The sequence below is a fragment of the Talpa europaea genome (genome assembly GCF_964194135.1).
Source record: "Talpa europaea genome assembly, chromosome: 14".
NCBI classification, from domain to species: domain Eukaryota; kingdom Metazoa; phylum Chordata; class Mammalia; order Eulipotyphla; family Talpidae; genus Talpa; species Talpa europaea.
The window spans coordinates 28,154,721-28,180,124 of NC_140082.1; the positions used below are offsets into that span (position 1 = coordinate 28,154,721).

The 25,404-nt window shown below is 41.2% G+C and overlaps 1 protein-coding gene across 1 annotated transcript; it reads left to right on the plus strand.

The window, feature by feature from the left end:
- Positions 1–514: 514 nt before the first annotated feature.
- DCLRE1C (DNA cross-link repair 1C) lies at positions 515–25,404 on the plus strand (the record flags this gene model as incomplete). Its single annotated transcript, XM_084253027.1, has 13 exons — positions 515–623; positions 4,438–4,489; positions 7,472–7,556; positions 9,580–9,639; positions 10,946–11,001; positions 11,797–11,898; positions 12,257–12,329; positions 12,493–12,633; positions 14,696–14,797; positions 17,072–17,208; positions 18,080–18,134; positions 24,161–24,249; positions 25,218–25,404. The coding sequence occupies 13 exons, from the start codon at positions 515–517 to the stop codon at positions 25,354–25,356; spliced, it is 1,200 nt and encodes a 399-aa protein (XP_084109153.1). The 3' UTR covers positions 25,357–25,404.

The window sequence follows — 25,404 nt, forward strand, 5'->3', positions numbered from 1 at the left end:
TGACCAAAGTGCACTGCTGAGGGGAGCAGCAAGCGAGTGAGGAGAGGTCTGCTGCGCCATGTGGGTAGCTCCCTGGCCGGGGGATGAAACGAACTCCTGCTGCAGGTTCATAGGTTGCGTCTTAACCCCTTGTGCCACCATGGAGACCCTTTTCTCCCCTTTTATACATCTAATTTGCTCTAAAAATAATTCAACGGAGTCGGGGAGTGAGAATGCGATGGGAGGGCCCCGCGCCACATCCTCCAGCTCTGGGCCCCGCAGCGGCTTCCATCAACCGCAGGGCGCAGCCTCAAGGGTCACCCGCGGATCCCCGCCCGCTGTCAGTGACCGGAAGCCGCTCCGCGCCCTGGCCCCGCCTCCCACGCGCCGCGGGGCTCCTCTAATTGGCCGTGGCTGCTCCCGCCTGTCCAATGGGGAGGCGGCGGCTGCTTCCCGGAAGTGGCGGCGCGTTCTAGGAAGGAGCTGGGATCCCGGTGCTGGCGCAGGGGCGGGAACGCTGGGCTTGGCTGGAACGATGAGCTGCTTCGAGGGACAGATGGCCGAGTATCCAACCATCTCCATAGATCGTTTCGACAGGGAGAATCTGGGGGCCCGCGCCTATTTCCTGTCCCACTGCCACAAGGGTGAGTGAGCCCTGAGCGCCCCCTGCGCCCAGCGACCCGGGCTGCAGCAGCTCAGATGCTCAGGGGCCTGGAGAGGGGGAGGTCGGGTCGGGGTCAGGGCAGGTTTGGGGAGACCCGCGGAGACTAGCAACTGCTCCTTTTTAAATTGTGGCTGTTAAACTTCCCTGAGGTTTTATTTCCTCACCTGTACCGCGGGATATTGCAGCGACTGCCAATTGCGCCTGCATCAATGAGGAGGAGGTGGGATTAAGCACAACTTTCGGATCTTTGGAAAGCTCTCCTAGCGAGCCCCTAGCCCGAGGCTAACGAGGATTACTTAATTCTTCACCCACATTTTCGTTACCATGTTATAAAGAAGACTAGCTTCAGATGGAATTATGCCATGACCCCCCACCCCAACATTTATTAGAAGTAGACACACACACACTAGGCTATCTGTAAGCTGACCAAGTGCAAGCTCCTCTTTAGATGCGCTGTCCATATCCTGTATGAAGGGTTCATTTTAATCTAGAGGCAGCATGTGGTTTTCCTCACAGAAGGCAGGTCAGGCAACCAGAACTGGACACCATTAAGGATTAAGCCTGGACTCTCACTCCTGGTAAGACTTCCAGGCTAGGGGGTTGCGAGCAAGGCTGGACTCTGAAACTGTTTAGCAAATCTCCAGAGCTGGAATGCCATTGATGTTACAACCATTTTCCATTTTTAACATGTTATATTGACTAATATGTCTTTGACTTTGCCTGTGACAGCAGTTTTGATTTTCATGATGCTAATCAGCACAGTCTTTGGCTCAGATTAGAGATGAAGATAAACTGAAGCACTCTAGTAGCTGCCTGCTGGAGTGTGGACTTCCAGAATAACCTGTATAGGATGCTCCCTACCACTCCTTAGAGGAGTGAATCAGAGTGTAACAACCATGTGCACATACCTATCACAGGTTGTAATTTTAAGGTAAATCACAGATATTGTAGCTGGATCCCCTCCATTTTGTAAAACTCCTTTAGACTAAAAATTACAAGTGAAATTAAACTCTAGCCACCTTTTGGTCTCTCTTCCCTCTCCTTATGATTAACCATTAACTGGCTCTACCTGCTTTTGTGGGAACTTGGAAATGTGAAGCCCTGCCGGTACCTCGTATGTAATACCAGCGCTCCAAGCATTTCAGGGGGCCGGTTTTTTTGGAGGCCTATCCCACCAACTCTCTTAATGGCCATCTGGAATAAAGTCCATGTGTAAAGACATTTCTCGTGGTTCAGAATTTGGCTTTTGATGGGAGGGAAGGGGGAAAAAAAGAATATGGCTTTCTGGGTGCAAGCAAAAGATCCAATTTGGTGGTTTACAACTTCAAAACACTGCCCTTCCTCACGGGGTTGGTGTGAAAACTAACATCGCTCTCAGGTGGTGTGAATTGTTGGTGGGACTACTTTCTTGCACAAAGCCACCACTTATCTCTACTGAGGAAAGCCTGACCCTCCTTTCTTGATTTGCTAAATTGCCCTGGGAGCTTCCTTTCACCGTCTCTCTGCTGTGTCTTGAGAGCGTTTTTTTTTTTTTTAATTTTATTTTTATATTCCCCATAAAATTGCAACCCCCTTATTTTGACCCCAACCCCTCCTTTCCCCACCCCCCACTCCCCAGAGAGCATTTTTTTTTTTTTACATTTTGCTTTGTTTTTCATTGACTATCCCTTGCTGGGTGAGGACACCCCACTTTTATTACGTTTTGTGTTGTTTCACTGAAGTTTCTGAACTCAAAATAATGATATCCATGGTGAAAGTGTGGCTTGGGGGCCTGCTTTCATGTCTAGGAGCAATGAGTTTGAAGGATGTAGCACAAGCCCTGACGGTTGGGTTTTCTCTTTTTGTAGCTTTCATGCTGTGGTACCCACTTCAAAGAGGGCTGTGCCAGCCACAGGACCTGATACAGAGCCAGGCCTCCCTCCCAACTGAGGTGCCTTTGTTTTAGAGATCTTGGCTAATTTCAGCACTTGCCCTATTTGAGCTGCTTATTTTCCTTTCTCTTAACTGTGCTTTAAACTCATACTTTTATGATTTTAACACACCATTAATGAGGCCTCTAGGCCCCAGACCTCCACCCTTGGCCCCAATAATTGCGGAACCCTAGACCCTAGCTTTTGCTTCATCTCCCTCTCCTCCCCCACCCCACCTCATTGTTTGGCCCCAGGTGTGCTGGGTAATACCCTCCCCCTCCCCCAACCTGGGGCCAATACACTATTTTAATGTATTTAATTTGAAAAAACACTTATTTTTTCAAAGCTTCTTGATGGCTGTTGCTAAAGGGCTTCTTGCCATCACATTAAGAACCTCCAGAGCTCATTCAGCTGCAACATTGTTTATTGATAGGCAGAGACCAGTATAAAACAAAGAAGTCATCTAAAGGAATTTGTGAAATTGTCATTATCTCTCCCCCCCTTTTGTACTTTCTGGAAGCTGAATCTGTTGTTTGGGCAGGGTTTACTAAGCATTGGTAAGGTCTGGAGGATGAGAGGTGACCCGGAGCCGGAGATGGGGAGGACCCCTCCAGGATGGACTTAGGATGATTTGCTGTGGTCTGGGGACAGAGATCTGGAAGGCAGACTTTGGGTACAGTTCTAGCAGCACAAGGCCAGCTCATCCATATTTTCTTGGCTGTCAGTCAAGAGGGGCCAGGGGTGGTGAGAGGCAGTGTTTCATACAGCAGCTGCAAGAGACTGACTTAGTGTGGGAGCATGTGTGTTGGTGATAATTAGAATAATTAGAACTGGTTTGATTTAACTAAATAATTTGAAATGTTTTGTTATTGTTAGCTAGGCTGTAGTGTGCTGAACTTTCAGAATGAATTAGAATGCACCATGTATTTGATGTGCTATTTGTTTTTTTATACTGTTGGACTTACCTCTCCTTAAATGCCATCTTTTTGTGTCTGTTAATTTGGAGGCTGTGGTGCAAGCTTGTGTGGATAGAAATTCTCCACCTTTCAACTGAGTAGTAGCCATGAACCGAGGAGATAATGAAACTCTTATTCTGGTCTAAGCCTTAATGGTTGGGTTAATGTTGATGATATGATGTGTGTGTTTGCCTCGTTGGGTCTGGATTAGTATATATAAAGAGTACAAAGCTGTACTAGAGGATTCCCTGGGAGTAAGCTTGAATTTCCAGATGGGTGAACTTAAATGACTAGACTTGAATAGGTCACAGAGAGCATGACCAAAGATGGGTTGGGTTGAGGTTAGAGAAGAGAGTAAAGGAAAATTGCTAGAAGCCTTTCCAAATGAGTCCTTGGTCACTTCATTGTTCTGTGGCTACTCAGAACCATTTAAACTCTGTCTGAAGGAGGGGATCATTGTCATTTTAAATGATTCCAGATGGCTAGAGTTGGTCAACTTTTAGAGATTGCTGTCCTCTGTTCTAACAGATTCTTCACCAACAGAAGAAGCTGATGGCCTTTATGAATCAGTTCTCTTATAAAAGTGACCCTCTCATATATTTTCTTTTAAAAGGAAATTTAAAAAGAGCAGAGGGCCTCCCTGGTGGCTCAAGGGGTTAAGAAGCAACCTGTGACGCTATCCCCAGCCTCTCCTGTCTCTCCTGCTGCTCCCCTCAGCAATGTATTTCAATCAGTCTGCCTGTTCTGTTCCCCACTCCGTCTCTGGTGAATCCTCTCACTCCCCGCACCTCTGGCCTTATACCCCAGTTCTTGTATGCATAAATAAATAAATCTTAAATAAAAAATAAGAGCAGACAACTCAGTTTTCTTAGGCAAAGGAATCCTGTGAAAAAAATGTGTTTATGATTTTTGTTCCCTTTGTTTTCAGATCATATGAAAGGATTAAGATCCCCTTCTTTGAAAAGAAGGTTGGAGTGCAGGTAATTTATTTTGCTACTTAGTTCTATGTTTTTTAAAGTAAACATTTTCATTGTGCTGTAAAAAGTATAGAAAAGTGAATACAGGGCCTCCCTGGTGGCATAAAGGGGTAAGCAACGCACTATGAAGCAGTCTGCAGCCCCTGCAGCAGAGTTAGATCCCTGGCTGGCCAGGGGGCAACCCACATGGCTCAGCAGACCCTTCCTGTCTCTCCCGCTGCTCCCCTCAGCAGTGTATTTCAGTCAGTCTGCCTGTTCTCTTCCCTACTCTGTCTCTGGTGAATCTTCTCACCCCCTGCACTTCTGACGTGTACCCCAGCTCTTGTATGCATAAATAAATGAATCTTTTTTAAAAAAAAAGTGCATGCATCATGAAGGACAGACGAATGAACATTTACAAATGAACACATCTGTATAGCTGCCACCCAGATCAAGACATAGGACAACAGCTGTCTCCGAGGACAAACCTCCCAGTCAGAGCCCTCACCCAAAGGTCATTCTGTTCTGACTTTTGTCATCATGGGTCAGTGTTAGCTGTTTCTGAACTTTACATACACAAAATAACACTGAATAGGGTCTTCTGTTTTCTTTCATATTTGTATGACTCATCTCTGCTCCTGGCTGTGGCAGTCATTTGTTCATTTTTGTTTCTATAAGTGTGTGTATGACTGCTCTGTTATAAAGAATCACATACGCTTGTTGGATCTTTTCTAAAAGCTGAACTGTTGCATGCTTTTCCTGCAGCCACTGCCTGAGTCTAAGTTCCATGTTGCCAAGATAGTATTTGGAAAGACCCTACTGACTTTTTGACTTTGAATCAGTGGGTCTCAGGCTTCACCGCTAAGTGATACCAGTAGTCTTTGATTTCGATAATGAAAGTTAATACTAACAGAGTATTTACATTTATGCTGGTCACTACATATTTATAGCCTAGATGTTTCTTTTAGTGCCTGTATGACCTAGGCACTGTACTGGATGTTGAGGTGTTTTTGGGGTAAAGTATGTCCTGAGCTAATTCCATACAGGCTTTGTGGATTCCACCCCCACCCCAGGCCAAAGCCATCAAGACATTGGGAAAGACAAATCCCGTCACCACCAAAGGGAAGATGGCTGGGACCTGAGGGTGGAGTTAAGCAGCCAGGTTGGGTATAAAAACCAAACACGTGGGGCTTGGGGGCCCTCTCGCTCGCCTCCTGGCTTCACGGCTCCTGGCTTGCGGCCAGCTCTCAGAGGCCATTTGGGGTTCCTGATCAGCGCATCAGGTAGGACGCATTCAAAACTTTGTCTCCCACTTTTCTCCCTGAGTTGTACATTTCCTCATTTGCCCTTTCCTTGTGAATAAACCTTTTATTAACCTTTCTTGTGTGCCTGCAATAGAGTATTGATAAGTCCTTTTAAGCGCGCGGGTGAGGACCCATAGTCAGGCAACCCGTTTTGTATCAGGGCTGCCCTGTAACAGTGTGACAGTGAGCCACACCAGTGAGAATCCCTGTGTTCTTGGTGCTGATATCCTCTTCAAAGCCTCCTGACAACCTTTTGAATAGATCTTATTATGATTTCTATTTTACAGATGAGGAAACTGAGGAGCCAGAGAGGTTAAATTAGTTGCTCAAGCTCACTCAGCCAGTCAGTGGCAGGACCAGGATTTCAACCAGGTCTGTGTCATTTTAGAACCCATGTATTGGTTCTCTTGCTGCGTAACAAATTGCCCCAAATTTGGTGGCTGAAAATAGCACTAACCGTGTATTGTTTCTCTCCATTTCTGCAGTCAGAATTCTGGTAGCATTGGGTGGGATGGTGGGCTCTGCCTGACTGGGTGGTAGAGGGGACTAACATTATCTGAAGGCTCATCATCCACTGTCAGACATCTGGGCTGGGGCTTCTGGCACCTCTCTGTCTCTAGCAAGTCTCTCTAGAATGGTAGTTTCAGGAGAGCTGATACGTAAGTGGAAAATCAGGGCTTAAAAGGCATATGTCCCAGGGCTTTCCCTGGTGGCGCAGCGGTTGAGCGCTGGGTTGTGAAGCTGCCTGCAGCCTCTGCAGCGCTGGTTCGATCCCCGGCCACCGGCGAGGGTCCCACATGGCGCGACAGACCTCTCCTGCTGCCCGCTGCTCCCCTCAGCAGTGTATTTCATCAGTCTGCCTGTTCTGTTCCCTGCTCTGGCTCTGGTGAATTCTCTCACCCTCCCGCGCTTCTGATTGTACCCAGTGCTTGTATAAATAAATAAATAAATCTTTAAAAAAAGGGGGGGTGTATGTCCCAAGAGACAGATGCTTGGCAATATGGTAAGCAGGAGGCCATATTCGCCGGACATTGAGCCTAGAAAGTCCTGCCATGTTACTTCCATCACATTCTGTAGGTTAAGGCTGAAACAAACACCTGCCCAAGTTCAAGGGGAGGTTAAAATAGACCCCACCTGTCAATGGGGGAAAGGAATTTCCATGTTCAATTTGTAAACAGAGCATGTGTGGGTGGGGTACTTATTAGTGTAGCTCTCCTTGGGACTGTCAGAGACTAGACTCCTAACCTCTAAGTTATGCTGTTGAATTTAAAAAATTTATTATGAAATTACTTTTGGCTCACTAATAGAATGGCCTCCATTGAAGTGAATGCAGAAGGCTTCTGTCCTGCACACTCCCATTCTTGGAGTTAGCTTAATGTTTGGTGTGTCTTTTCAGAAATACCTGGTCATGTGCAAACATGTCTTTAGCATAACTGGTGAAGGACAGACTCCCTTTTGAGGGGTCAGAAGGCACATGAAACATTTTCTTCATCTTCTTTCCTTGTCCCTTCACACTCTTGGTGGGGTGGAGATGGTCATTGGAGTGTTGGCATATTGGGAGCCACTGTAACATTTTTGTACCAGCTCAGTTTCTGAATTGAATTATTTGAGAAAAACTGCTATGTGATGACATGTATTTTCTAGTCACCCAAGTGACTCATGGATTATACTGAAACTGTTCTTTTTTTTTTCTCTCTTGCAGCTTGAAGGTTTACTTATACTGTTCTCCTGTTACTAAAGAGTTGTTGCTAACTAACCCAAAGTACAAATTTTGGGAGAATAGAATTGTAAGTTTTACGTTTTGAATGATACTGATTCTTTTTTTCTAAGTGGGAAATATTTTTCAAGGTAAAGTGACAAAAAACATGGAATATTAAAAGCCCAGTTCCTCACATACTGTATTTGACCCATATTAATCTCAATATTGATAATTAGTCTTTCGTAGTTTAGCAGTTGAGGTTGATGTTTTCTTGTTTGATTTTTTTTTGTTGTTTATTTGTTTTTCTTGTCCCTCAACAGTTTGATCAGGGTTCTTAGTTTTAATTTCATTTACTTTGTTGTTAAGATGCATTTTGCTCTTTAAAGTGTGAAATGTTCTTTTATGTCTTTGATTTTTATTTAGATCGTGGGATGGACTAGAAAAAATTAACACAATTTATGGATTTTAATAAGAAAAGGGTAATAACCAGAATAAAATAGAATGTTTGACTTTGAATATGGCACAATAAAATGGCCCTTTCCAATGGAGGATAGATAGTAAAAAGAAGCAAAACAAAGGTATGGTACATAGAGAGTAAGAAGATGGCATTCTAGTATAACAGTAGTTACTATGGTGGATACTAGAAATATGAATGGATTTAATTCATCTCTCAAACAAAAGACAAATTTTCAGTTTGGGTTGAAAAATAAGATCCAGGGCCTCCCCGGTGGTGCAGCGTGGTTGAGCACAGCGCTGTGAAGTTGTCTGCAGCCCCTGCAGCGCAGGATTCCCGGCTGGCCAGGGAGATTCCCACATGGCGCAGCAGACCTCTCCTGTCGTGCCCACTGCTCCCCTTAGCAGTGTATTTTGGTCCTTCTGCCTGTTCTGCTCCCTACTCTGTCTCTGGTGAATCCTGTCACCCTCCCATGCCTCTGGTTTCCAATGGTGCATCAGTTTTCATTTCTACCAACAAGTGGTAATTCATCGAAAGATAAAAATTACTTTCATTCATCAACTTCTTATTGATTGCCTCGCCATGCCAATTGCTGGTCTAGGGAAATGTGCAGGTACTCTGCAGACCTCTGTGGCACTCGAGTCTGTGGACTAGGCCGTGTCATGGAGTGGTCCTGCCTGATCTGCCGACTAAACCTGATCACATGGGATATGTGATGTCGTGTTTTACAAATATGCAAGCTCAGAGGGAGGGAGGGTTAGATGTAGTAGGGGTGGGAGATTGAGGAAAATTGAATCCATGGAAATAGAATTATCAAAGGATATATAAACTTGCTAGACACTTAATATGTATTGTCACCTTTGCTTCAAGGATATTATTTTAGCCTTATATTTTAAAGCGGTAAAACATTAGAGTGAAAGCAGAAATTTTTTTTTAAAGATTTATTTATTTATTTATACAAGCACTGAGTACAGTCAGAAGCATGGGAGGGTGAGAGAATTCACCAGAGCCAGAGGGGAGAGGAGAGCAGAATAGGCAGACTGACGAAGTACACTGCTGAGGGGAGCAGTGGGCGTGGCAGGAGAGGTCTGTCGCGCCATGTGGGACCCTCACCGGTGGCTGGGGATTGAACCGGCACTGCAGAGACTGTGGGCAGCTTCACAGCCCAGTGCTCAACCGCTGCGCTACCAGAGGAGGCCCTGAAAGCAGAAATTTTTTTTTTTATAGAGGCATGTTTTATTTATTTATTTGTTTGTTTGTTTGTTTGTTTATACATGCACTGGGTACAGTCAGAAGCACGGGAGGGTGAGAGAATTCACCATAGCCAGAGCGGGGAGCAGAGCAGGCAGAAGGACCGAAGTACACTGCTGAGGGGAGCAGTGGGCGGCAGGAGAGGTCTGCGCGCCATGTGGGACCCTCCTCCGGTGGCCGGGGAGCAGCCGGGGATCGAACCGGCGCCGCAGAGGCTGCGGGCAGCTTCGCAACCCAGCGCTCAACCGCTGCGCCACCAGGGAGGCCCAAAGCAGAAATTTTTTATAGAAAGTTTGTGATTTCTTCTCTTAGTCGCCTTTCTGTGTTTGAGATGACTTCATGTAGTCATGAAAAATGTGAAAATATGTGGTATATTTACATGATCTCTTAATTTTATTTTTAATAGCTATCAATTGAAATTGATACTCCTACCCAGATATGTCTAGTTGATGAAGCATCAGGAGAGGTAACTGTTAAATATTGTTTGTTTAAAAATATATTATTTAGTGCTAAAATTATCTTTCTCCTTGATTTTGAATGTTCATTCAGACATAAATAAAAATGATAATTGAGTGGGTTTTTAGGAAATACTTTTGCGATTTATTTTCTACATTCAAAGGATTGAACATAATTGCTTCTTTTTAGTATTACATGCTAAGGATGAGAACTACGTTGTTGATTTTACTACTTTATAGTATTAAATTGCTCCTTTTTAGAATTACATGCTAAGGATGAGAACTACAGTTGCTCATGTTACTACTACACTGTCACTGTCACATTTGTTGCATTTATTGCAAGGCCCAGGATATAAAATGGTGTTTAAATATTATGTATGTTGTGATTTGTTTTCTCAATCACTTGCAGGCCCCCTCCTTCCCCATTTTAAAAGGACAGATTTATTAGGAAAAAGAGAGAAACAGATGGGCAGGAGAGATGCTGAATCACTTTCTTATTCAGGAAAAAGATGCTCTCCAAGTGTACTTAATTAATTTTTGTCCTTACATTTAGAAGTAGGTATTCTTGTGTTGAGTTTTTTTTTAATAGTGAGTAGGGCGATCAACCTACCTTTTATTAATATTTTTTTTCACTTCCAGTTGTATTTAGGGTTAGGAGGTATTTTCCTGTTGTATGGCAAATCTAGTTAATTTGCTCTGTAACTGGATTATTACCTACTTTGTCGATGTGTCTAATTCGGAGGGGTGTCCTTTGTCCTATAGCTGTGATCGGGCAGAGACTGGACTCCCTGTTTCCTGTTTGGCGAAGATCAGGCATTTGAAGTTCACTGAGTCCTCACTTAACATAGTTGATTGGTTCTTGGAAATTAGATGAAAGGACATAAACGAAAGCGGATCCTTTAATAACCTCTTCCTTCTACATTGATGTGCATGGTGTTCTTATCAATATTATAACTAAACAGCATCATTTGAGGACCTGCTGTACTAATCATGTTACTGTCCTGAGGAAGGACTGTAGAACTGATTTAGGGCAGTGAACATAGATGTAGAAGTTTTTGTGTGGACATGTATTTTCATTTCCTGTGTATCCCCCCAAGAGTGGAATTGCTAAGTCTTGTTGTAATTCTATATTTAACCATTTACTTTGTAGGCAAGGATAGCCACAGAAAATTTGTTTTCAGTATTTGAAGAATGAGGAAATGAGGGAGAAAAAGGATATCTCATTTTTGAGAAGTACTTGCTTATTTTCTTTTAAGAGCTTTAACGGGGTTCCTAGTGACAACTTCTGTTATCCTCTCTTTTTCCTTTTCTTTTTAGAAGGAAGAGATTGCTGTGACCCTCTTGCCAGCTGGTCATTGCCCAGGATCAGTTATGTAAGGGGGCTCATTTATTTTGCCATTTTATTATATGTAGATATGTATTACATTTGTAGAAATAAAACTTTAGGATCTAGAAAGTAATATGTATATGATTTGATTATTCTTCTGGAAATATCTGTAATCTTTGTTTCCAATTTAAACTTGGGGGACTAAGACAAAGATTAGGTTTGAAAAGTGGCTTTCAGGGCCTCCCTGGTGGCGCACGGGGTTAAGCACAACACTATGAAGCAATCTGCAGCCTCTGCAGCACGAGTTCCATCCCCGGCCCACCAGGTCGCAACCCACATGGCGAAGCAGACCTCTTCTGTCTCGCCTGCTGCTATCCTTAGCAGTGTATCTCAGTCAGTCTGCCTGTTCTGTTCCCCACTCTGTCTCTGGTGAATCCTCTCACACATACCCCCCACCCCCGCATCTCTGGCCTGTACCCCAGCTCTTGTATGCATAAATAAATCTTAAAAAAAAAAAAAAGGCTTTCTTACAGTGGAAGCCTTCAATAGCCATTTCTCCACTGACTTTGCATTTTCTAATCACATGAATTTTTCTCTTCATAAATAGGTATGATCTCAATATATAGTTGAGAGTGCTGAATTTATTAGGGGATAGCCATTGTGTTACTTTTTTTCTGTCTAGGGATGTACTGGCAGCTGAGTGCTAGGTATGGTCTGGAGCCATTAAAATTCCATGAACACTTATAGTAGCTGTGTTTGACGGAATATGTTTGCTGTGGATTTAGCATGTATTTGCTTTATTAGGATCTTTAGCAGTCACTGAAATCTATTTCCTTTTCAGGTTTTTATTTCAGGGCAGTAATGGAACTGTCTTGTACACAGGGGACTTTAGATTGGCAAAAGGAGAAGTTGCCAGAATGGAACTACTGCACTGTGGGGGCAGGTACAGGGCCTTGCATAACTCCTAATGGAAGACCATGTCATTTGAAAAAGTCTTGTTTGCTTTCTTCCCCCAACACATTTGTTTCTATTAAAAACTGGACTTGAATATTTGCAATAGTAAAGCAAATTTTCTATTTGAAATGGGGTTGATTGGGTTGGTAGTTGCATGAATTGATCAAAATTTACTGACATATATGCAAACATGTATTGTATGGTATGAAAATCATTTCCCTACCGAGTTGATTTAACTGAAAAATTTAAAATGGAATCAAACACCTTATAAAACATCTGAGCGTTTAACTTTTACACAGATTTTATGTCACATTAGATCATTAACACAATTTCTTTTTTGTTTTCAGAGTGAAAGACATCCAAAGTGTATACTTAGATACTACTTTCTGCGATCCAAAATTTTATCAAATTCCAAGTCGGGTAAGTCTCTCTGGAGAAACAAGGTGATAACCTGGCTGTGACCTTGTTTCTAGTTGGAGGTTTGCAGGAGAATAAATCCGGTCATAATTGTCCCCATTTGGCTGGGAAAGGACAGGGTGACATTCTTAAAATTATTTAAATGTCTTTTACAAATCCTGCCCAGGCGGAGTGTCTGAGTGGAGTAATAGAGCTGGTTCGAAGCTGGATCACTCGGAGTCCCCACCATGTCGTGTGGCTGAACTGCAAAGCAGCGTACGGGTATGAATATCTATTCACCAACCTCAGTGAAGAATTTGGAGTACAGGTATGGTGATGGCTCTTTTTTTCTGTCACTCTCCCCCATCCTCTCAGATGTATTTCTTCCTGGGAGGAATTCACAGAGCCCAAATGCCAGGAAGAACCCTTGGGTGTAATGTCCCACAGGAGGAGGATTTTGTCAATTGTGGTTTAGGAATTAAGTATAGTGATTGTGACCGGCATGGAAAATAAATTTGCACTGGAAAATATGAGTGTATTGCTTGCAGTGATATTATTAGCATGTGGATGTGAGTGATGCCCCGTTCCCACAGTGCTCACACAGGGAGTGGCTTCTCCTTTAGCCTCCTTAGAGAAGGTTTTTCTGGCAATGACCAAACAAAAGGACATGCTGGAATTGGGACAACATTTCACTGGCTACTCTTGTGTTTTACCTTTTAATACTGATCCCTCAGCTAACAAACTTGTGCCAAGAATTTAACGAGGTACATGTGTAATAAATAAAAAAATCTGCTTTTCCGGCGTTTGAATTCATTCCCTAGTGTCCTGCCACCCTTTGTTAATTAGTGTTGAGGAAAAACTGAGAATCAAAGCACAATATATGGTGCTCAGTAGTAACAACAACAAAATGCTCCCTCCCTCTTTAAGTCTTTGCTTCCTAAGTCGTTCTTCCCTTAATTTCTTCCATTTACAAGCCTTTCTGCCGAAATATAAAGTTGCCAGTTCTCCACTTGAGGAAGGCTTTGCTTCCACTCTGAGATTGTCTTTTCCATGTTTCTTGTCATTAAAATGGTGTATACTTATCTGTAGTATCTTATATGCTTTTTTTTTTTTTTCTTTTGTCCTCTCAGCCAAATATAAAGACAGCAGTCACTTACTGGTCTCAAATTTGCATTGTAAATCTTAGTGGTGTGTGAAGTCCAAAAGACTGCAAGCTCCTGCGCCAGTGGTCTGGCATAAGGGAGCCATGGGCTGAGGGGGGCCTAGCCGATATGGGGAGCAGCCTCCATAGCAGCTCTTTCATGGTGGCCTCAGAGTCGCCCTGGAGGCAGCCTGTCTTGGGGTCTCTTAATCCCTTTGCAGGGATAGAGTCAATTTCAGATCAGGAATTGAAAAAGGGACAACAATGGGATTTGTGAGTAAAGGACCTCAGAAAATGATCGATGGCAACTTTTCAGGCTTTTTTATTTTTGTGAGGATGAAAGTTTCTCTTTCTCCACATGTCAGAATTTACCCCTTATCTTAGTCCTGAAAAGCAAATTTATTGTTAATTCTTGTTATTCATTAGTAAACAAGTGGTGAGAGGAAGAGACTGCGGGATAAGTAAGCACTCACTCTTTTTACACTTGTCTCTCTACTGCCATAGCAATTTGACATTATTCTGTTTTATTAGACTTTGAAATGAGACTTCTCCACCCTCCCCCCCCATTCACTGTCTTAATATCAATTTAGGTGCTTGTTACTTACTTCATAGTACCAAAGAAAAGCAGCTTTGGGTAAGACAGACACATTGGTTTTAACATTTTAAAATATTTGTCTTACAATTCTAAAAGAATTCTACCCCTCCCCGCCCCAAGTCTGTCCTCTCCTTTTAAACCAGCTGAGTGGTGTGTGGTAAGGGAGTCTTGGCTCTCCCACCTCCGAGTCCAGTTGACATCTTCCTAAGAGCTGCCCGTAGAGGGCATGTTCTGTTTATGTCTTTATCAGTAAGTCGTTCTTGATGGTTTTTATCTGCTGTATTCACTGCTGTATTCCCAGTATTTAGAAAAAAATCTTGATCTAGAGGAGAGGGGCACCATAAATAGTAATGTAAAGTCTCTTGATGGACTGAGGACAATACTAGTATAATCCATTGAAACCCACAAACTGCGCCTCCGTGATTTTTCATTTCCACCAACGATAGGTGGTATTCCTGACAGGTAGGGGCAGCTCTTCGCCCTTTACCTGCTGACATCCTGGCAGAACACTGATGTGCACTGAAATTATTCAAAAACTAGGTTTCAAGAAAGAAAAATAGTAACTAGCCAGATGATTTGCCCCAGCATAATTACCCTTGAACAATTTATAGGAAATACATTTCCCCAAATAGGCTTTTATTTTATTTTCTTTAGGTTCATGTGAATAAACTCGACATGTTTCGAAACATGCCCGACATTCTTCATCATCTCACAACAGACCGTAGCACTCAGATTCATGCGTGTCGGCACCCAAAGGTACAGAGTAAATTGTTTTTCTTTTATTGTGTTATCCATGGGAATTTTAGGTCTAGAAGGAACCTTAGAAATTTCATTTTCTAGGCTCCTTAAATTAGACATAATAATTGAGGCTGAGATTCCTAGGATTTTAAGCCCATGGTGATGCAGTTGTACATGGTTGTATTCCATTACCATAAACTTCGTAATTTGTAAATAGACACAGAAAACTTATTTTTTAACTAAGTTATTTATACACATTTGGTACATCTTAATGAATTATGTAATGAACAGCTTGTAATGAGATTAGTAATAAATTATAGCACATAATTTAAGAAACCAGTAATTCATTCCTTTTATTTTTTTGAGATGATGTGCACTTTACTAGCATTATTTTTCTTCTTCTCATTTGAGATAAAAATCCAGATATAACTTGGCTTGGAACTTTGAAATATTTACATGTGTTGATGGTCCAGTTTCAATTGAATGTTTCTAGTGTCTTTGCCACTCGTAATTTGTTTTCGGATGCCAGCATAGAACTCCTATTATTTTGAATTTGTTTTTAACATTTTTAAAAATTTTAATTTAGTCATTCAACATCATTAATATTCACTAGTGATTTTCAAACAGTGGTATGGGTGATCATACATTTCCTCTATATTTTAAAGTATCTTACACTCAAATGAGTAACATGAGTAGCATATCTATGTATCCCACATATATATTTTAGTATCCACTGCATTTATACATTTATTTATTTTTAAAAAGATTTATTTATTTATTTATACAAGCACTGGGTACAGTCAGAAGCGCGGGAGGGTGAGAGAATTCACCAGAGCCAGAGCGGGAAGCAGAGCAGGCAGAAGGACCGAAGTACACTGCTGAGGGGAGCAGCGGGCGGCAGGAGAGGTCTGCTCGCCATGTGGGACCCTCCTCTGGTGGCCGGGGAGCAGCCGGGGATCGAACTGGCGCTGCAGAGGCTGCAGGCAGCTTTGCAACCCAGCGCTCAACCGCTGCGCCACCGGGGAGGCCCTCCGTTTATACATTTAGATAATCATTGTGGTAGTAACATTGGCTCTTTAGGCAAAAACTATGTTGCCCAGCCCTAAAATAAAGCATAATTTTAAACAAAACAATTTTTATCTACAGACTGTTTTACTTCAGGTCTCAATATAAGTGAGCTACACAGTAAGAAATTACTTTTGATGATTGGTAAGCTATATAATTCATGAATTTATTTCATTTTGTGTGTGTGGGTATACATACATATGCACACATATACATAAGTATATGCACATACCCATTGAATTCATGGAAGTATAAAAATATAGTTATAAAACAAACTTTTTTTTTCTTTTGGACTTGTCCTATTAAGTCTTTTTATTGGCAAATTTCTTTTTGCTGTGTATTTTCTCATATCCCACTGAATACCTTAATTTGTAACTGCTAATCTTGTACTTTCCTTGGAACACTTCTAGTGGCTTTTGGCATTTCTTAGATCACATAGCCTTAAAATACTGATTAAAAACAGAGCCTGCAGAGCTCTCATCCACTGCCTTATGTACAGCCTCATCAGAAACAGCATCAGAGGCCCTCAGTGACATTTGATTTGGGTGGAATGCTAATGGTTTTGAAGGATCCATATCTAAACATAATGTCTTTGGAAAAATAGTCCCCTAATTTTTCAACCTTTATAAAACACCTTTGTTACTTTTTTCTCCTACTTTATTTTGAAAATTTTAAGACCGTCAAGTTGTAAGACTAGTACAAAAACACCATGCAGTCTTCATTTGTATTCTCCAGTCAGCACTTCCTCCTCCAACCCATTTGAGACTCAGCTGTAGACTTTATGACTCTTGGCCCTAAACTGTCAGCACATACTGCTGTAGAAGCATGTGTTTTCATGCATAAGCACAGTACTGCCCACTTTCAGAATTGACATTGATATTGTAATACTAGATATTTGATAGTGCATAATCAGATTTCCCCAGTTGTGTCAAAATGGACTTTTATAGTTTGTGGAGTGGGGAAGAGGAGCATTTGGGGTTTAAGAATTGGGTAGTATTCACTCATGCCTCTTTTGTCAGGGCTCCCACCTTTTAAAGGTTTTCTTCTAAGAATCCAGGCCAGATATTTTGCAGAATGTTGCTTAATTTGGAATCGTGATCATTTCCTCATGTATACATTTTTTTCCTGTCTAAAAACTTATCTCCATTTGTTCTTGAGACTGTGCCCATAAACATATTTCATGAAAATGTTGAACTGTTATTCTATATATTTTAAAATCTTTTTCAGGCAGAGGAATACTTTCAGTGGAGCAAATTACCCTGTGGAATGACTTCCAAAAATAGAATTCCACTCCACACAATCAGCATTAAGCCATCCACTATGTGGTTTGGAGAAAGAACCAGAAAAACAAATGTAATTGTGAGGTAAGAAAACAATGTTTTAGACATCTTTTGAGAGATGTCTTGCTTTGAGGTACATTGATAATAGTTTAAATGTAATCTAGTGTAAGTCCAAGAAGAGAATATAATTGTGGAAAATAATTTCTGAATGTTAATAGTTTAAATGTAATCTAGTATAAGTCCAAGAAGAGAATATAATTGTGGAAAATAATTTCTGAATTTAACCTGTTTAAAGAGACTTGCTGGGCCTCCCCGGTGGTGCAGCGGTTGAGCGCTGGGTTGCGAAGCTGCCCGCAGCCTCTGCAGCGCCAGTTCGATCCCTGGCTGCTCCCCAGCCACCAGAGGAGGGTCCCACATGGCGCGCAGACCTCTCCTGCCGCCTGCTGCTCCCCTCAGCAGTGTACTTCGGTCCTTCTGCCTGCTCTGCTCCCTGCTCTGGCTCTGGTGAATTCTCTCACCCTCCCGCGCTTCTGACTGTACCCAGTGCTTATATGTATAAATAAATAAGTAAATCTTTAAAAAAAAGAGAGACTTTGCTTCTAAATCTGTCTAATGCCTAATACCCATCAGTCCATTTCCTGAGGTCTGCTCTAGTTAGGTAGATAATATGGTTGGAAACTGCGTGTGTCTTGTTTGGTAAGGAGTTGTAAGTTGATGTTGTGGAGAACAGAAGCCCTTGGTGGGGTAGAGGAGTATCTTAAGATCATCATATTCTAGAAACATTTCCTTAATATTGACTGTTCATAAGGTTGGCAACCTATTTATATTTTTGGAAAGAGTTCCCCTCCTGCCTTGATGATAGGTGGTTTCATTTGAGTAGTCTAAAGCAGGAAGACTCAAACTTGAGAACTTGGCTGGTTTGGATAAGTGAAATTGTTTTTTCATTCCCCTTTAGGACTGGCGAGAGTTCATACAGAGCATGCTTTTCTTTTCACTCCTCCTACAGTGAGGTAAGAGGATCGCGTTACTTAGACATCACGAATTACTACTCTTCATGGCTGAGAACAGTAGTCCCCTGGACTTTTACAGGCGTCTTTTTCTACTGCTTAACATTTATCATGGCATTTCCTATAGACATGCAGGGAGAATATCTCAGTGGATGAGGTAAATACACAGGAAGTTGCTATTATCTCCTGTTCTCAGCCTCAACATGGAAGAATATGTATGATTAAGGTTTTATTCCCATCTTGCTCCCTAAATTTATTTCTAACTTCCCTGCTTTCGTAGTTTTGTTCATCTATCATGAATGAATAAAAAATCTTATTGAGGAAGTACTATAGATAAAAGCTCATTATGACAAACCTTCAGGTACTTTCCAGATTTTTGGTCTCTTCCAAAATGTCACTGTTCTGAAAGCCATTTAATAACTAGTTCTGGATATTCAGCAAAGCAGAATAATAAAGATGATTGAGATATAGACCTCCTTCTTAAGAAGAACATATTATATTGGAATTGCTCAGTTTAAGAAGGATTAAAATGTTTTTTGTTATGGTACTTTTTATATAAGAAATTGACTGCTACACCACCAGCAACTTGATATATGAAAATACACATGTATTTTCAAAGTATTAGCAAATACAGAGATTCAGTAATTTCATGTATTAGATAAAAAGCAATATAAAAGCAAGCTTTTATGACACTTTAGGTCATAGATAAGTTTAGTGGTACCATTTCTGCACCTAAAAATCTCTTTCCTGGTAAATGTTATTTTTGTACTTGGGATACATGGCTACAGCTCTTCAGTAGTGAGCCAAAGGTCTGTTAATGATGTGAACAATGGGGTCTTGTAGTAGCATTCTTACCAAGTCAGCCATAATACTGTAAATGATTCTTCACTATATTCCCAAAAATATCACAGTGACATCTTTATTAAATAACTGGCCTTAACTTTCAGGTTCAAGGAGCTTTTGAAGTTACTCATTTTGATGGTATCATTTAGCTAGTGTTTGTCAACTTATTCTGGCTCTTGCCTGGGTTTGGCATTTGGCACAGCATCAGTGTCCCTTCTTATTAATCACTCAGTGGGTGAGTTCCTTTCTGTTTCAGTCCTAGGGAGGACACCCAGTCAAGAAAAAGGGTAGACCTTACCTTTTCAGTTAAAATTACTCATCTCCTTTCTCTTCTTCAATGTAGTTAGAAGGCATAAGCCTCCTGAGATTTTGTAAAATTAGCTCTCAATAAGGAGGTTATTTCTCTGATATTTGCAAAGAGAGAGGATGCAGCTGACTGCCTTCCTTTCTTCCTGCTCTCCTGAGATACAAGCTAGTTGGTAAGAGACTTTCCTGCAGACTGCATTTATAATGGTCTATATCCATAAGACATTTAAATAAATTTAAAAACATAAACTCTAGGTTTAAACCTCATTTCATTTCAGATATTTTTTCTAAATACAGTTGATTTCTCATTAATCATGCATTCTGTATTTGCAAATTTGCGTACTCACTAGAATTTGCTTATAACCCCCCTAATCAGTATTAGTGGGGCTTTGTGGTCATGAAGACATGCACCAGAGTGGTAAGAAATTTGAGTCACCATGGGCCTCCCTGGTGGCGCAGCGGTTGAGCGCTGGGTTGCGAAGCTGCCCGCAGCCTCTGCAGTGCCAGTTCGATCCCCGGCTGCTCCCCGGCCACCAGAGGAGGGTCCCGCATGGCGCGCAGACCTCTCCTGCCACCCGCTGCTCCCCTCAGCAGTGTACTTCAGTCCTTCTGCCTGCTCTGCTCCCTGCTCTGGCTCTGGTGAATTCTCTCACCCTCCCACGCTTCTGACTGTAACCAGTGCTTGTATACATAAATAAATAAATCTTTGAAAAAAAAATAAGAAAGAAAAAAAACCTGAAAAAAAAAAAAAAGAAATTTGAGTCACCTGGACTTACAGGTATCCAACAAGATGGTGGCAGAGTAAAGCCCACAACTGCAGTAAAATAAAGCCAAAAAACCCTGAGGGAAATATGGATAGCCACAGCACACACCTGGAATAACACTGACAGAAAAGGTAGGAAGAACTCTAAGCGAACTCTGTTCATAGTAATACTGGGACAGTACTGGCGCCAAGAGGGAGGAGCAGCTGCTGTACAAAGTGACCTCCAGTTGTTGACTTGTGCACTGCTGAGATCTGGGGCTGCACTGGAGAGGTTGCTGCATGCATTGGCACCCAGGATGAAGGGTGCACTGTTGGAAAGCTGAAGGTGTGGTGATTTAGAGTGAGGGTTACTGGCTTGAGCCTGAGGCACTCCACATAGAACAGCTGGGGCCTGAATTGGCAGGGAAAAGCAGGTGGGAGCACTGTATGCTGTTAGAAATAGAAAACCCTAAAAACTCCATCAAAAAATTACTAGAAATAATGAAGGAACAGAGCAAAGAGGCAGGCGACAAAATCAACATAAAAAAAAATCCCTAGCCTTTTTATATACAAACAGCAGACAAGAAGCAAATAAATTAATAACTAATATTTATTATTAATTCCATCTATAATTGCTTTAAAATGATCTATATATCTCAGAGTTAACCTATGGAGGGAAAAGATCTATACAGGACCTATGAGATGTTATTAAAGGACTTGGATAGTGACAAAAGTGGAAGGAGATCTCATGCTCACGGATGGGGAGAATCAATATAATCAATGTTGCTATCTTGCCTAGAATGATATATAATTCAGTGCAATCACCATCAAAAGACCACCAGTATTTTCCAAAGAAATTGAAGAAATAATATTGAAACTGATAATATGAAGCTTCAAATGGCCTCAAATTGGAAAAGCAACCTGGAGAGAAAAGAAGGTATCATGTTATCTGACTTCAAACTTAAATATACAGTAACAGTACTAAAAAAAACTATGATGTTGGCACAAAAATAGATACCTGAATCAGTGGAATAGAATTGAAAGCCTGGAAATAAATCTCTATACGTACCAGCACCTAATTTATGATAAAGCAGCTGACCATAAAATGGCAAAACAGCAGTCTCTTTAGTAAATGGTGATAAGAAAAGTGGAAAGCCACATATAAAAGAATGAAGTTGGATTGCTTGGTAACCACGTACACAAAAATAAAACCCAAATGGATTAAAGATTCAGATGTAAGATCTGCAATTATGAAATACATAGAAGAAAACATTAGCAATATGTCCCATGATATCAGCATTAAAGTATTTTTGGTGGCTCAATCCCTATGACAGGGGAATTAAAAACAATTTGGATTACCTCAAGTTAATAAGCTGTACAGTGAAAGAAAAGAGGTTTAAAAAAGACATCATATTGAATAGGATAAAATGTACAATACAGACTGAGCAGCAGTTAATACCCATAATAAACAAAAATTCATACAATTCAACAATAAAAAATAACCAAATTAATAAATGGGCAGCAGATATAAACAGTTAACCAAAGAGGATCTCCAAAGCCAGCAGATGTGAAAATATGGTTGCTTTCAGGAACAGAGAGGTAGGTTAAAAGCAGAGTAAGGTACCATATCTCACCCATTTGAGAATGGCATATTCAAGACGGCCAACAAGTAGTGGAAAGGATGTGGAGAATAAGAAATGCTGTTACACTGCTGGCGTGTGACCTGGCAGTCCCCCTCTTGGGCATATATCCAAGGAATATGAAACCATTAACACAAAGCCCATGTGTTCCACAGTGTTCCCAGGAGCATTATTTGCAATAGCTTGTTTCTAGGACATGGAAGCAGCCTAAATGTCCAACAGAGGTTGACTGGATCAAAACGATGTACATCTACGCCATGGAGTATTATATAGCCGTAAGAATGAACTGCATTCATTTTCAACATGGAGGGAGTTTGTGAGAATATTGTATATAGTAAAGCAAGTCAGAACCATAAAACAAATGCCGGACATATACATAACAATTTGATAACAAAACCAAATTTAAAATACTAGTGGACATCAATAAACATGATGAGGACTCTGAGGTTAAGTTGGAGGAGAGGGAAAGGGACATGGGGACATACGGGCTGGTGGTGTCAAGACAGACAAACTCCTAAATCTGAAAAAGTTTAAATGAGTTATTTGCAGGAAAAATAGTTGCCTGGTATACACATTTCCATTCTGATTTCTTGTCTTAGCGCTGTAAACAATTGTCCTTTTCATATATATATGTTTTTTTAAAGTGATTTTGCTGTTTGAAAGAACTCCCAGAGATTGTGCTGAAGTACTGTCTCGAGTTCCTAAGTGCGAGGAGTGATGCGCCTCTTGTGGAGGAAGAAACACATTTGCTAGATGAGCTCTGTTAAGGGAACACTTACAGAGCTGTTGGTCATGAGTTCAGTGTTAATCAATATTTACTTAGTAAGGTTTTTAAACACATGAAACAAGGTGATATTTTTGATTGTTGACAAAAATGCAGTGAATGGAGGCTCCCAGGAACCTAACTCTCTCTTCCTTAGAAGGAGTGGTTCAGTATTCTCTAATTCATTGTTTGAGATGATTTTATAGAGCATATCTACTGTGAATGAGACTTGTGTTAATTAAGACAAAGGGGCATCGATTTGTACAGGTGGGGGAGGCAGCCTTTTATTGGGTGTGACTGGTCACCAAGAAAAGTTGAATCATTTCCGATATAGGCTTGATCTTACCCTCTTGATTCTTACTTCCTTCAAAAGCCCCACATATCAGCCAGTTTTACCTTTGGGTTGACTGTACAAATCAGAAAGGGTGTGAACAGATAAATAATGGTTTCTATTTGCATGCCTGCTCTGCAAGTACAGAAGAAAATTTTTTATGAAAAATGTCTCAAGAATGTATCCTTGCTTTTCTACTATCTTAATGAAGGTAGCCATTTTATTTACATATGGATTTATTGATAATTCTTTGGTTCAAACTCTTTTGATTTGGTCCTTTTATTTGGAAAACTCGGGTCATAATAATTATTTTGTGCCCTAGTCTTCCCCATTTGTAGAAAGGAATTAAAATATCTGTTGTCATTATCAGCTTTGTAATGGATATTTTATGTTTAATCAAGCACTTTATATGCATTATCTCATTTGTACTGTTAAATGAAGAATCTAAGAATTAGGAGACTTTAGGTAACCTGACTGAGATCACAAACTCATCAAGGTCTAATAAATGGTAAAGTTGAAGTTGTAGAGATGTTTTGAGGAAGAGTGACAGAATTCCTCTGTTTAGCATTCTGAGCTTCAGAGAAATTCAAAGTATTTGTGAAATTTTTGCATGTAATTGTTCTTGTTTAGATTACAGTAAGTCATTAGAACAAATTAAGCAGCCTGGAAGATGCAATCCCTTTGGTATTGCTAACAATTATTTGTGGAAAGAAATGGCATTATAAGACCTTGTTTTCTTTTGTGTATTGTAATTAATATTTAGCTAAATTCTAACTTACTCAAGGGGATTTGTTAAATAGGGTGATTGACCTCCTTGGACAAGATACAGAATCTTTGAATCCCATTAGTTATTCTCAGTCCTTACTGTGGAACAGAATTACCTGAAGAACATTTAAATATACTGACTGCCCACCCCCTTGTTGCTCAGTGTTTAAAGTATCTTTGGAGATGGGGCCTAAACATGGGGTTTTTCTTTAAAGATTTATTTATTTATTTATACAAGCACTGGGTACAGTCAGAGGCGCGGGAGGGCGAGAGAATTCACCAGAGCCAGAGCGGGGAGCAGAGCAGGCAGAAGGACCGAAGTACACTGCTGAGGGGAGCAGCGGGCGGCAGGAGAGGTCTGTGCGCCATGTGAAACCCTCGCCCGGCGGCCTGGGATTGAACTGGCGCTGCAGAGGCCGTGGGGCAGCTTTGCAACCCAGCACTCGGCCACTGCGCCACCAGGGAGGCCCGGTTTTTCTTTTTTCTAAGAGGTCCCCCAGTGATCCTCATGTGCAGCCAGCAAGGAGAATCACAACTATGAGAGTTTTGCTTCTCTTACCCCTGATCTATGTTGAATTGTTTCTCTAACACTCATATTTTTCACTGTAGAGGTAATCAATCCATTTTATTTTCTTCTAGATTAAAGATTTCTTGAGCTACATCTGTCCTGTGAATGCATATCCAAATGTCATTCCAGTAGGCATAACTATGGATAAAGTTAAAGAAATGTGAGTAGTTACTACTGGTGGAACTTGTATTGTTGAGTGGGATGGGTCCAGCCAATAGTTTTGGGTCTGAGAACAGGACCAAGGATGAAAATTGATGTGCCTATAAATAGGTTTTAGGTTGGAAGCATAATTACGCTGCAAGTGGCTATGTTTAATGCTAAAGGCTTCTGGGAATCTGGCATAAGGATGCAGCTGATGAGACCCTCAAAAAAGGGCAACACACCCTTAAGTATTATTTTTGTACCTTCTGTATTTTATCTCCACCATGTAAGCTTAGCTTTCAGTCTGTGGAATAGACAGATCAAATTTGTGAGATTATTGCAAGAGGTAAACAAATCACAATAAATATAAAAGGGGAAAAGCTAACTCTACTCTATTCCCTAATGGCAGAAGATGCCATTACTGTATTAAACGTTGTTTAAAATAGGGACCACTTTCTGAGTTTTTGCTTTTCCTCAATCCTACAATTAGATAGATATCTATCAGATTGTTTTAAAATGCACTTTACTGGGCCTCCCCGGTGGCGCAGCGGTTGAGCGCTGGGTTGCAAAGCTGCCCGCGGCCTCTGCGGCGCCGGTTCGATCCCCGGCTGCTCCCCGGCCACCAGAGGAGGGTCCCACATGGCTTGCAGACCACTCCTGCCGCCCGCTGCTCCCCTCAGCAGTGTACTTCTGTCCTTCTGCCTGCTCTGCTCCTCGCTCTGGCTCTGGTGAATTCTCTCACCCTCCCGCGCTTCTGACTGTACCCAGTGCATGTATAAAAAAACAAACAAACAAATAAATAAAACATGCCTTAATAAAAAAAAAAAATTAAAAAAAAAATAAAATGCACTTTACTATATTGCAGTATTAAATTTTGCTTTTTAGTTTTTAAAAGTTTAAAAGTTCCTTTTAAATTTTTATAATTTTTATAAATGAAGCTTACATTCCAGCAGCTTTCAAGAGGAAAAATATTTGTGTTCATTTTAGCTTGAAGCCTTTCTGCCGATCTTCCCAAGATACAGAGCCAAAGTATAAACCACTTGGAAAACTGAAGAGAGCCAGAAAAACACAACCAGCCTCAGGTAAGAATGATGACCCTGCGTTCAGAGGTATAGGTTTCCCTTAAAGATTGCTTTTCAGCGTGCTCTTGTCTGGTCAAAGGTGGATGGGGGAG